Source organism: Coregonus clupeaformis, chromosome 20 (genome assembly GCF_020615455.1).
Source record: "Coregonus clupeaformis isolate EN_2021a chromosome 20, ASM2061545v1, whole genome shotgun sequence".
Taxonomy (NCBI): domain Eukaryota; kingdom Metazoa; phylum Chordata; class Actinopteri; order Salmoniformes; family Salmonidae; genus Coregonus; species Coregonus clupeaformis.
In genome coordinates, this window is record NC_059211.1 from 18,311,109 (window position 1) to 18,325,551 (window position 14,443).

Sequence of the window (14,443 nt, forward strand, 5' to 3'; positions counted from 1 at the left end):
TAAAAATGTACTTAACAAGTCACATAATAAGTTGCATGGACTCACTTTGTGTGCAATAATAGTGTTTAACGTGATTTTTTAAATGACTACCTCATCTCTGTACCCCACACACACAATGATCTGTAAGGTCCTTCAGTCAACCACAAAGACCAGGGAGGTTTTCCAATGCCTCGCAAAGAAGGGCACCTATTGGTAGATGGGTAAAAAAAATATCAACTAGGCACTACTTTAGTAGTACTGCGAAAAATGTGGCAAAGAAATTCACTTCTTGTCCTGAATACAAAGTGTTATGTTTGGGGCAAAATCCAATACAACACATTACTGAGTACCACTCTCCATATTTTCAAGCATAGCAGTGGTTGCATCATGTTATGGGTATGCTTGCCATCGTTAAGGACTGGGGATTTTTTCAGGATAAAAAATAAACGTAATGGAACTAAGCACAGGCAAAATCCTAGAGGAAACCCTGGTTCAGTCTGCTTTCCACCAGACACTGGGAGATTAATTCACCTTTCAGCAGGACAAAACCCTAAAACACAAGGCCAAATCTACACTGGAGTTGCTTACCAAGAAGACAATGAATGTTCCTGAGTGGCCGAGTTACAGTTTTGACTTAAATCTACTTGAAAATCAATGGCAAGGCCTGAAAATGATCAACAACCAATTTGACAGAGCTTGAAGAATTTTGAAAAGAATATTGAGCAAATGTTGCACAATCCTGGTGTGGAAAGCTCTTAGAGACTTACCCAGAAATACTCACAGCTGTAATCGCTGCCAAAGGTGCTTCTACAAAGTATTGACTCAGGGGTGTGAATACTTATGTAAATGAGATATTACTGTATTTAATTTTTTAAAAAAGTGCAAGCATTTCTAAAAACATGTTTTCACTTTGTCATTATGGGTTATTGTGTGTAGAACAAAAATCAATTGAATCCATTTTGAATCCAGGCTCTAACACAACAAAATATGGAGTAAGTCAAGGGGTATGAATAGTTTCTAAAGGCTTGGATGGTTTTCTTCCACTTGGAGACACATTTCTTCCACTCCTTGTTCTTTCTAAGTTACTCTTTAGGTAGCTAACATACTGTAATTGGACTTTCAAAAATCAAATCACTCTGAAGGTTATCCTCCCCTTGGAGTCTTTATTGAAACCATGTATGTGTGTAGGACTGTGAGTTTGTGTGAAACAGTGTATGTGTGTGTAATGGTATATGTACGTGTGTGTTTAGAACTGTGTGAGCTGCTATGTATATGTCAGCATGGGTGTGTGGATTTGAAACTGTGTGTGTGTTGTGTTTGCAACAGTGTAGGGTCAGTAATTTAGGTCAGTAATTTAGCGGACATGAGATATGGTACAGTCCTCTTCATTCCTGCTTTCTCAAAATAACCAAACAGCTGATAAATCCTTATTATCCTATTGGGAATCATGCCTAGAAGGATATACAGCACTCACAACCAAATAGGGCACTATGTACTGTCCTCAAAGGGCAATAGAGAAAGTCGATCTAATCTTAAAGGGATACTTTGGGATTTTGGCAATGAAGAGCTTTATCTTCTTCCCCAGAGTCAGATGAACTCATGGATACCATTTGTATGTCTCTGCATCCAGTATGAAGGAAGTTAGAGGTAGTTTCACGAGCCATTACTAACTAGTGTTAGCACAATGACTGGAAGTCTATGGTATCTACTAGCAGTTACCATAGACTTCCATTCATTGCGCTAACACTAGTTAGAAACTTCCTTCAAACTGCACACAGAGACAGAAAAATGGTATCCACGAGTTCATCTGACTCTGGGGAAGTAGATACTGGGACAGATTAATTGCCAAAATCCTGAAGTATCCCTTTAAGCTGTAAAATAACTTAGTCAATCCAATCGCATTTGCTACATTCTATTCATGCATATTGGATACACAACACACCATGATGGCCGCTAGCATTATTGACTCTTGCCTTCATGTTTACAGTACTCATCACAATTGAATGGATTACCTCGTCCATAGTAACTCCTTTAAAGAAATAGGGGAAAAAAACTATTACAGTGATGTTATGCCATTGTGATATAGTATAAAACATTTGTGCTCCAGTATTTGAAGTTAGCCTGGTCCTAGGGCTTTAGCCAACTACCATCAGAGGAGTTAAAACCCTAAGCTAAAAACCCATACAGATCTGGGACCAGGTTATTGGAAGTCCCTCTGCATGCACAGTATTTGTCTAGTTGTGATCATAGAACACTCAATCCTGCCTTGTGAGTGTTCCGGGCCGGAGTGTGCTGGCCGTAACGGCCCTGTGTGCATGTGCGTGGAGGAGTGGGAGCCCTGTAGTGGCCCTGTGTGCATGTGCGTGGAGGAGTGGGAGCCCTGTAGCAGGGCTGGGAAAACGTAGTGCACCATCTGCTGGTTGCATTTGGCAAAGGTTCACACAGCAGCTGTGTTTGGATAAGTGAGCTCATTCCAGTACGTTCACCCTCTGACCCGCGTGCATTAGATCAGCCCTGTGTAGGGGGCCTGTCTGAGACAGACCACAAAACTGTAGTAAGGCCACAGCATTGCTTTCATGTTTCATAGATATTGACAATGAAGAGAAGAGCATTCAGAGTTGTGAATGACTGCAATATCTTTTCACTACAACCCTGTCCACAAATGAGTAGGTGATTGAGAGAGCTTATGACCAGGGGCGGTGTGTTCAATAGGGCGATATGGGCGACGCACTGCCAAATGGGAAAAGGAAGGGATTTTTTTTCTAATCAATTATATCACGGCAACAGTAGTTATCAGTGTTGTAATCTAGACGTCTGATCTGCCACAGTGCCACTAAATGTCCAATCAGGCTAAAGTCGTGCTTCAAATGCCCCCTCTTTTGGGGGCGATTTCAGTCAGGTTGAAAATCGCCCAGAAGTCTGTCATAGACTCCCATGTAAAATCTATTTTTTCAAATATCAGAGCTTTCAATACAATCTCTATGGGTTTCTGAGGGCTTGCACTTACGCGCTTTCGTCATACGTAACATAACCATGAACGTAACTAAGAAAAGAGCGGGTAGCCTCGTCAATCAATTCACTACTACTATCAAAATGGCTAGGCTTCAGTGCAACTCGATTGTGTCTTTGAAAGAAGTTCCTTTTGTCGGCGAACAAATGAAGATAAATTGGCAACGAAACAATTAGGACCTCCCAGACCAAATTTAATAATTCAACAGGTTTCTACTAAAGGGGGAAGTCCTACACCCGAGGATTTTCCAAAAATTGGTACGAACGAAAAACCTGGCTAGCAGGCTGCGATGTAGCTAATGCAGTCTTCTGCTACCCCCTGCTTACTCTTTCACCCTGAAGGCGGCACGGCAGACAGCACCGCTTGGACAGCGACTGGTGTGTAACGGACATGCACCATCTTTCAGGAAAGATGAAGAAACATGAGCTGTCAAAGACCCACATGGATAGCTGTTTGAGATTGTCTGCTTTGGGGAGAGTGAACATTCCCACTCAACTGGATGAGGGATACAGGCTAGCTGTCCGCCGCCACAACGATGAGGTTAGTGTTGATAATCACAAGTTTACTGGAGAACTGAAACTGACAAGGCTGACAAGATAGGACCCTTTTGTCCATTGTTATTGGATAGGAACAGAACTTATAACCAGCTCCTGACCTAAATAGATCTTAGCACAACATTTTACTCAACATATCATATTCCATATTCACTATAACAAATATATTTACTACGACATTAGCAAGAACCGCCACATCCTCAGCCGGCTAATCCAGTGTGTGAAGTTTTGCGGAGTGTTTGAGTTAGCTTTGCGAGGCAAAGATGAAACTGAGGGCTCCACCAACCCTGGTAAGCCAACACTTTTGAGATCAGTCAATAAATGCTTCTGGTATTGACTTATATGCTGCCCCTGTCTTCATGTTGTTGCTGGACATATCTTTTTTAAAATGTGTGTAGGTCACCTAAATCATCAGAAAAATTGCCCCCCCTGAGAATTTTTTCAGGAGCCGCCACTGCTTATGACAATGAGAGTTGTAGCTTGTTGGTTTTTGATTTTACCAGATGTTGTCATAGCATTAGCAATACAGACGAACATTGTTGATAGGCTCAAATAATTATTTACTGTACTACTAAATCTTAAATCTCCTACATTCCAGTAATTCAGATTTAGGCTACTTTCCAAATATAGTATAAAAATACTTTGGAGACAGTTTACATTTAACCTTTAATTTAATACATTTTATAAAATAGGATCACAATTTGTTTGGCTAAAGAAGGAGAAGCAAATTCAGCCTTCTACATTCCTTTTCAGACTGAGCTTTCAGGAACATTTTAGTCTAAGGGTCATATTTGGATAGGTCTGATGCTGGCTTATGAGTTGTAGATAAGCATCAGGACAAACTTTAATTGTAGACTTTTTCAGTTTGCCCTTACCAATTATAGCCTGCATTTTCCTGGCCCTCTTTATAAAAGCATGTTATTCATTCTAGGTAGCACATAATGTGTTCTTTTTACTTTGTACTATAAAGCGTTCCACAGGGATGCTGGCCCATGTTGACTCCAATGCTTCCCACAGTTGTGTCAAGTTGGCTGGATTTCCTTTGTGTGGTGGACCATTCTTGATACACACGGGAAACTGTTGAGCGTAAAAAAATCAGCAGTGTTGCAGTTCTTGACACAAACCGGTGCGCCTGGCTAGGGCTGTGGCAGTCATTAAATTTTGTCAGCCAGTGATTGTCACAAATAACCGCTGGTCTTACGGTAATTGACCGTTAATTAACAAACACATTTAGCATCTCCTGGCTTCCACACATAGCCTACAAGCCACTGATGCAGACCTTTGGAACATCTACATTTTAAAAAGTATAATAAATCCATGTAATATAGCCTACACCATCACAATAAATCCATTATTTATTTTAGACAGGTCTAAAGAAGCATGATATGAAGAAAATGTAGTCTATTTTAGAAGAACAGAATAGCATACTCTGAGTTGTCCTTATGTTAGGCCCTGATCTGGCTATGCCATATAGCTGTGTGCTACGCTAGTTCATTTAGCAGACAAGATTTGCTTAGAATTCTGTTGCATTATTTTATATTATTTTATAGTATGAAGAATACAATTGAACATAGCTGAATAAAATAGAAAGGATTTGAGGGAGTGCGCACATGCGGCTATTCTGTGTTGAGAGGTTAACAAAGAAACAGGGACTCCTATATGCTTAATTTAGAGTTATTTATGTAACTTTAGTTGTGATACAAATGTTGGGCTATATGTTTTGATTTTTAATACATTCTAAGGCTGCATGATGCGACTCTAATGATGATTTGAAAAAAGTTGCATGAAAGGCATGAGCTCTGCTTTGTTTTTTGCGGAGGCTGGACACACTTCATCAGTCTCTCATTCACAATTTGACAAGCACTTGATAATGCCTCAAATTTCCCGGCAGCAAATATATAATTCACAAGTGATAGGCTGATATTGTCACCCATCAGACTATTCTTGATTTAATCTTGTCTTTACATATACCAAGTAATGTATGTATGACATTTGTTTTGATTTATAATGGACCATTATCATGCACCTGTCTCAAAACAGCGAATGGAGGACGCTATTCACATGGTTAATTTTCATGCCATCCTGTTGTAAAGAGAAGCAATATGCTTAATATTAGGAAAGTTGAGAAATAAATATAGTAGGTGTGGCCTATAAAAAGCTGATGGGATCCTCCTCTTTTTAATAGAGGCCATCACTCTGTTTACTCACGCAATTGCATAGCCTATAGAAATGTTTCCCCTGGATTCACCTGATCATTCTGTCAGTGGTTGAGCATAATGAAGAACCAAACAGGCCTTGTCAGCTAAGACCTGTTCCCAAGCCTGAACACAGCAGCTCAGGCATGTGTTTGTTGAGGGAGAGTGAAAATGTGGCTCTGACTGGTTAATGTTTACAGGCCGATTGACTGAGAAAGGAAATGATTGTAAAGTAAACCCCCCCTTTTTAACTCAAGCCGGCCATATTTAGGCAGGGGGAGGGAAAGTTCTCAGCACCATGTAAACAGAGCTTATCCTGGATGGGAGGGCTCGCACCACACTTGTGTCTGTGTCTATCATGCAAGACCAGTAGACCACTATACTGAGCAAGGTGGGAGAGATTCTCAATCCCAAAAGGAAAGTAGAACATTCTGTGACGGTACATTGGTACATTCTCTGAAGATTAAAGTTTTTCAAGTTTCAAACCTTTGACAACTCTTTTGAGATGCCTGTGGACACCTTATGTGAAGAGCATTACGTAAAGTAACTATTTGAGAGCGCATCCTGGTGGACTTTTCTGGGTGGAGATCGGCAGCTAAAAGGCCAGAACATCGGAGCATCCCCAGCAGCAGCAGTGGAGTGGAGGGGATGGTGCATTATTCTCACGAAAGTATTAATTTTTTTTATTAATTTTTTTTATTTTTTGAACCAAATGTCCTATTTGATCACTAAGATTAGGATATATTTCATAATGATTATTATGTTTTTTGATCAGATATGATGCATTTTACCACAATTTCCCAAACATTTTAATAAGACGTTTTCCCAATTTCAGCTTTTTTGCCATTTCGGTAATGAGAAGGCCAAGTGGGGTAAAGGGGATGTTTTGAGAATAAGAACGTAATTCTGAAGGCTAATAAGTGAATAAATTAACCTAACTTCTAAGACTCCTCTAGATGATGCATCATGGGTGAATACAACTTTATTTAAAAACAGAGTTTTTTCAGGAACTTTAAAAAGTATTACGTTATGAGACACATGTCCACAATATTATACTTTAATGTAAACTTCAACTAGTATACAATTTGTATGATTTATGGACAAACTACAGCAACATATTTTGTGTTTTATTCAAATAAGTTAGGTTTTCTAAAGTAAAAGTCCAGAGAATTTAATCCTGACTCATTAAAAAAATGAGAATTTGGGGTGAAATGTACAAGATTCAGGCTTTAAAAAAATGTCTTTAAAATAAGACACTTTGCCAAAAACTAGACATCTTAGTCATCAAATGATAGTTCATTTTTGCAGATGCATCATGGTTTTACAACTTAATTTGCTCCATAAGAATCACCCGTATGCCCATGCCAGTATGAGTGAGGCACTCTGGATTAGCACGTCGCTGTTGGAGGGGCCCTCCTCCGCCAGCGGTTTCGGCCGCGCTGTCCGGACCCAGCCCATCAAACTGAAGCCACGCTCTGCTCAGGATTCGCCCTGCGGCTCCCCCAGGATGTCCCCCCGGGACTCACCCTGCAACTCTCCGCTCCTCTTCCGCAAGCTCCTCATGAACCGCAGCATCACCCTGCAGAGGCGCTTCACCCTGTCTCACACACCCAGGTTACGATACAATACGTTTTATGTTACGATACTTGACAATGAGAAACTTTGATGCAATGCTTTATGATACAATAGTTGTCCATTTGTCAGAGCTGTCTTTCCCAAATGGTGGGTTGATTCCTTATGGGTGCTGGGTGAAGACTTGATTGTTGCCTGAAAGATTTGTTTTGTTGGATGATGCCACAAGAAAAGTTTTTAGATGGGTCACAGCGCAAACCATGCAGCCTATTGTTTACCTGCACTTCTTTGTATGATGCCTGATAATTACCCCTTGAAGGCATTAAGATGCCAGATAGTTACCCCTTTGAATTCCCTATGTGATGCCAAGGAAGTCGATTGAGGAGACTAATAGTTAATGTAATAGGGCTTTGCTTTGGAGCCGTCACACTGCTAGCACTTGCTGTTCCGCGTCATGTAGTTGTCATGGGGTCTGCTTGCTAACACAGCCTCCTGGCCTAGTCTGAAGGTAACTCCTGAGTCAAAATCATGGGTTAATGTCTCTTGTGTCGGCATCTTAATGAAGCCTTTTGTTCACAGTGCGGCAGACAAGCCTCTCGTCTTCTGCCTCAGGTGTTCAGTACTGTTCAGCAGGCCAGCCATAGGTCAACACAATGCTCTGTATCTGATGTACAGATGCCTTCACACTTAGCAACCTGGCTAAACAAAAGCAGAGACACCTCTCTTCACCTGAGGGTGTTTTTTAATCGGTTTCTGTTATGGGTCTACTTTAATGTTACCCATGATTCCTCTGTGATGTCAACACAGGTGGAATGTCACCGGCCAAATCATACTAACTCTACAAGAGCTATACAGATCAAAGTAACTCAGGTAGAACTTCATAGATTTCCAAGAGCTATGGATGGCCACAGTGATCCAAAACAAGCCTTCCCAAAACAGTTAGCAGTCTTTTCTGGCATCAAAGATTAATTTTCCATGGCCCGGGTCATAACCTGCAGGGTAAACTTGAGGAAGCCAATAGCGTGACCCAAACCCTCTTTACACAACATGCTAGACCAATTTCTCTCTACTAATGATTTGCCTTCTGTGACTTTTCTTTTTTCCTGTACAAATGGATTGAGAAACTCTTATCTAGTTATTGAGTTTCTTTATAGTGATTCATCACTGATGTCTGGAACTTTGTGTGTCTTGAACTGTCTACTTTTTTGGCATTCAATTACTGTATGTCTTCACAATCACTGTTGGCAAATAGCATTTTTTTGTGCAGTATGTATCATAGATTTCTGTTGAATTTCAGAATTTAGAGTCACCCACAAACGTTTTGAAATGGGTTGAAGCACATGCCCTTTGGAAAAGTCTTCAGCTCTATCTACTAATGCATTTGCCAGAATGGGAAGCGCTGTCTGTGTGTGTGTAGGCCTATAGTGTCTGGTTATGTCTCTGTCAACATGTTACTGCACAGCTTTGGGGAAATCCCTGTAAATCAGAAAATGGCAGTGAGTCCTGGGCTTGGATTGACCTATTTGTGGTGTATCACCCGTGTTTATCTGCTGACCAGATGAACACGTAGGACTCGGGGTAGAGATATGGGAATCTATTTGAACAAGTTTGTTTTCTCTATCAGGCTGGTTTAAGTTGCTGATAAGAGCTGATCCAAAGACAGTTTTAGGGTTTACCCCCCTAACGGCTGATGTGAGTATTAAGTCAGGGTTTAGGATCAGGGTTTAGGATCAGAGCTTTTTACACTGAAGTATACTGAACAAAAATATAAACACAACATGCAACAATTACAGTTCATATAAGGAAATCAGTCAATTTAAATACATTAATTAGGCCCTAATCTATGGAGTTCACATGACTGGGCAGGGACACAGCCATGCGTGGGCTTGGTAGGGCATAGGCCTACCCAATTGGGAGCCAGGCTGACCCACTGGGGAGCCCAGCCAATCAGAATGAGTTTTTCCCCACAAAAGGGCTTTATTACAGACAGAAATACTCCTCAACACCCCCCCTCCCCCCTCTGACGATCCCGCAGGGAAGAAGCCGGATGTGGAGATCCTGGGCTGGCGTGGTTACACGTGGTCTGTGGTTGTGAGGCAGGTTGGACACACTGCCAAATTCTCTAAAACGAGGTTGAGGTGGCTTATGGTAGAGAAATTAACACTAAATTCTCTGGCAACAGCTCTGGTGGACATTCCTGCAGTCAGCATGCCAATTGCAGGCTCCCTCAAAACCTCAGACATCTGTGGCATTGTGTTGTGTGACAAAACTGCACATTTTAGAGTGGCCTTTTATTGTCCCCAGCACAAGGTGCACCTGTGTAATGATCATGCTGTTTAATCAGCTTCTTGATATGCCACATCTGGATAAAGGATAAAATGCTGAATTTGTGCAAAACTTTGAGATAAATCATCTTCTTGTGCGTATGGAACATTTCTGTGATCTTTTATTTCAGCTCATGAAACATGGGACCAACACTTTACATGTTGTATTTATATATTTGTTCAGTGTATATATGAACTGGAAACAGTGTCCAAGATGGCCGACCATTGTTTTCAACATAATCTACTCACGTTCGCATACGCTGTTTCATGACGGTTGTCATCTGCTTTACAGAGCCGATAATGGCTTTGCACTAGCACTCAGTGCACACTGGAAGCAGCGCGAGCAGCAACGACGTCATCACGTCATCCAGAAACATGACAGACATTGGATTGATATAAATGTTAATATCTTCGGCTGTGAGTGATAAAAAAATTAAAAAACTGGATATTTTCGGCACAAAGTTGATAACGAAAGTGTCTTTTTAGGATTGCAGATGCATCATGGTTTTACAACTCAATTTGCTCCAGACATGTTTAACACTGGTTTCATAAGAATCACCATAGAAATTGAGTGTAGGTACAGTTGAAGTTGGACATTTACATACACCTTAGCCAAATACATTTAAACTCAGTTTTTCACAATTCCTGACATTTAATCCTAGTAAAAATGCCCTGTCTTATGTCAGTTAGGATCACCACTTTATTTTAAGAATGTGAAATGTCAGAATAATAGTAGAGAGTGATTTATTTCAGTTTTTATTTCTTTCATCACATTCCTAGTGGGTCAGAAGTTTACATACACTCAATTAGTATTTGGTAGCATTGCCTTTAAATTGTTTAACTTGGGTGAATTTTGACCCATTCCTCAGAGACAGAGCTAGTGTAACTGAGTAAGGTCTACAATTTTTTTTATGAGGTCTTGGCTGATTTCTTTTGATTTTCCCATGATGTCAAGCAAAGAGGCACTGAGTTTGAAGGTAGGCCTTGAAATACATCCACAAATGATGTCAATTAGCCTATCAGAAGCTTCTAAAGCCATGACATCATTTTCTGGAGTTTTCCAAGCTGTTTAAAGGCACAGTCAACAATGTAATATTCTGACCCACTGGAATTGTGATACAATGAATTATAAGTGAAATAATCTGTCTGTAAACAATTGCTGGAAAAATTACTTGTTTCATGCATGAAGTAGATATCCTAACCGACTTGCCAAAACTATAGTTTGTTAACCAGAAATTTGTGGAGTGGTTGAAGAACGAGTTTTAATGACTCCAACCTAAGTGTATGTAAACTTCCGACTTCAACTGTATGTACGGCAGGACCAAATCGGAGAGATAGGTAGGAGCAAGCCCATGTAATGCTTTGTAGGTTAGCAGTACAACCTTGAAATCAGCCCTAGCCTTAACAGGAAGTAATATGATCAAATTTTTTGTTTACATTTTAGTCATTTTAGCAGACGCTTTTTTTATTTTTTATATATTTTTTTATACTGGCCCCCGTGGGAATCGAACCCACAACCCTGGCATTGCAAGTGCCATGCTCTACCAACTGAGCTACACGGGGCCATTTGTTCTAGTCAGGATTCTAGCAGCCGTGTTTAGCACTAACTGAAGTTTATTTAGTGCTTTATCCGGGTAGCTGGAGAGTAGAGCATTGCAGTAGTGTAATCTAGAAGTGACAAAAGCATTGATTAGCTTTTCTGCATCATTTTTGGACAAAAGGTTTGTGATTTTTGCAATGTTACGAAGATGGAAAAAAGCTGTCCTTTAAATATTATTGATATGTTTGTCAAAAGAGAGATCAGGGTCCAGAATAACGCCAAGGTCCCTCACAGTTTTATTTGAGACGACTGTACAACCATCAAGATTAATTGTCAGATCCAACAGCAGATCTCATTATTTCTTGGGACCTAGAACTAGCATCTCTGTTTTGTCCGAGTTTAAAAGTAAAACATTTGCTGCCATCCACTTCCTTATGTCTGAATCACAGGCTTCCAGGGTAGGCAATTTTGGGGCTTCACCATGTTTCAATGATATTTACAGCTGTGTGTCATCCGCATAGCAGTGAAAGTTGACATTGTGTTTCCGAATGACATCACCAAGAGGTAGAATATATAGTGAAAACAATAGTGGTCCTCAAACGGAACCTTGAGGAATGATGAAACTTACAATTGATTTGTCAGAGGACAAACCATCCACAGAGACAAACTGATATCTTTCCGACAGATAAGTCCAAACCAGGCAAGAACTTGTCAGTGTAGACCAATTAGGGTTTCTAATCTCTCCAAAGTAATGTGGTGATCGATGGTGTCAAAAGCAGCACTAAGGTCTAGGAGCACGAGGACAGATGCAGAGCCTTGGTCTGACGCCATTAAAAGGTAATTTACCACCTTCACGAGTGCAGTCTCACTGCTATGATGGGGTCTAAAACCAGACTGAAGCATTTCGTATTCATTATTTGTCTTCACGAAGGCAGTGAGTTGCTGCGCAACAGCTTTTTTTGAGAGAGAGAGGAATGGGAGATTTGATATAGGCCAAAAGTTTTTTACATTTTCCGGGTCAAGGTTTGGCTTTTTCAAGAGAGGCTTTATTAATGCCACTTTTAGTGAGTTTGGTACACATCCGGTGGATAGGTAGCCATTTATTATGTTCAACATAGGAGGGCCAAGAACAGGAAGTAGCTCTTTCAGTAGTTTAGTTTGAATAAGGTCCAGTATGCAGCTTGACGGTTTAGAGGCCATGACTATTTTCATGAATGTGTCAAGAGATACAGGATAAAGAAAACTTGGGTGTCTTCATTGATCCTAGGTCTTGGCAGTTCTGTACAGACTCAGGACAACTGAGCTTTGGAGAAATACGCAGATTCAAAGAGAAGTCCGTAATTTGCTTTCTAATGATCATGATCTTTTTATCGAAGAAGTTAATGAATTTATCACTGCTGAAGTGAAAGCTATCCTACTTTGCAACAGTATCAAAATAAATGTTGGATTGTTCTTATTCTCGTCAATTAGGTTGGAAATATTGGATGATCGAGCAGCAGTGAGGGCTCTTCGATATTGCACGGTACTGTCTTTCCAAGCTAGACAGAAGACTTACAGTTTGGTGGAGCGCCATTTCCGGTCCAATTTTCTGGAAGCTTGCTTCATGGCTCGGGTATTTTCTGTATACCAGGGAGCAAATTTCTTGTGACAAATGTTTTTTTGTTTTTAGGGGTGCGACTGCATCTAGGGTATTATGAAAGGTTAAATTTACATCCTCAGTTAGGTGGTTAACTGATTTTTGTACTCCGACATCCTTGGTTAGGTGGAGGGAGTCTGGAAGGGCATCTAGGAATCTTTGGGTTGTCCGAGAATTTATAGCACGGCTTTTGATGATCCTTGGTTGGGGTCTGAGCAGATTATTTGTTGCGATTGCAAATTTAATAAAATGGTGGTCCGATAGTCCAGGATTATGAGGAAAAACGTTTAGATCCACAATATTTATACCACAGGACAAAACTAGATCCAGGGTATGACTATGGCAATGAGTAGGTCCGGAGACATGTTGGACAAAACCCACTGAGTCGATGATGGCTCCGAAAGCATTTTGGAGTGGGTCTGTGGACTTTTCCATGTGAATATTAAAGTCACCAAAAATTAGAATATTATCTGCCATGACTACAAGGTCTGATAGGAATTCAGGGAACTCAGTGAGGACCCTATTCGTTCCAACCAAGTAAAAAACATTCTCCAAAAACATCCTCCAAAACAATGGGATGGTAAAATGTTTTCAGTGTAAACATAAATGACTAAAACCAGATATATAGTATGTAGAAACGATAATGGAGCTATTTTTTTTTTATAAGATCTTTGAGAACTAACAATCACCAAAATAAAAACTAGACAGTCGGTGAGAATCTAAAATTCAAAACTGAGATAGCATAAGAACACAGGATAAGCCATGGCAAAATGTGTAGAATTGTAGGAAATTTGCTTTAAAACTGCACTTTTTCTCTCAGCCACATGGCAAAAGGTGTAGAATTGCAGGAAATTAGCTTTAAAACAGCTAAATGTGGTCTCTGTGGCCTAGATGATGGCCTACCATTGGCCACTGCTGCTGAAAAGAATCATAGGGGAAACACTGTATTTCTCATGCAACAAATAAGTACCATATGAGCAACAAATGAGACCATCAGAACAACAATGTACCCACAATATACCCATCTTCTGGCTGTGGTTCAGTGTGAAGAGGTACTGAAGCAGTACTTTCATTCCATAGCAGTTTGAAATGTAACAGTCACATTTCCTTCACTCATTCATTACCAGTGGAAGCATTGTAGCTATAACAATTAAACCCACTGTTCTAAACTAATATTTATATCAAACGTTTTAGGCTACATACAGTACCAGTCAAAAGTTTGGACACACCCATTCATTCAAGCGTTTTTCTTTATTTGTACTATGTTCTACATTGTAGAATAATAGTGAAGACATCAAAACTATGAAATAACACATATGGAATCATGTAGTAACCCCAAAATCGCCACCCTTTGCCTTGATGACAGCTTTGCACACTCTTGGCATTCTCTCAACCAACTTCACCTGGAATGCTTTTCCAACAGTCTTGAAGTAGTTCCCACACATGCTGAGCACATGTTGGCTGCTTTTCCTTCACTCTGCGGTCCGACTCATCCCAAACCATCTCAATTTGTTTGAGGTCAGGGGATTGTGGAGGCCAGGTCATCTGATGTAGCACTCCATCACTCTCCTTCTTGGTAAAATAGCACTTACACAGCCTGGAGGTGTGTTGGGTCATTGTCCTGTTGAAAAAG

The 14,443-nt window shown here is 40.4% G+C and overlaps 1 protein-coding gene and 1 non-coding gene across 3 annotated transcripts in view; one reads left to right on the plus strand and one right to left on the minus strand.

The window, feature by feature from the left end:
* LOC121533662 (cAMP-specific 3',5'-cyclic phosphodiesterase 4D) overlaps positions 1-14,443 on the plus strand; it is a 119,875-nt gene that overhangs the window by 25,742 nt on the left and 79,690 nt on the right. The window contains exon 1 of one of the 2 annotated variants that reach the window (XM_045205355.1): positions 6,431-7,352. The exons of the other annotated variant lie outside the window; for it this stretch is intronic. Coding sequence (XP_045061290.1) covers positions 7,027-7,352 — 326 coding nt within the window. The 5' untranslated portion in view covers positions 6,431-7,026. Of the gene's footprint in view, positions 1-6,430; positions 7,353-14,443 lie in introns of those variants that run through there. 2 annotated transcript variants of the gene reach the window in all.
* trnaa-ugc lies at positions 11,125-11,199 on the minus strand. Its single transcript has one exon. It is a non-coding gene; the product is annotated as a tRNA-Ala (tRNA).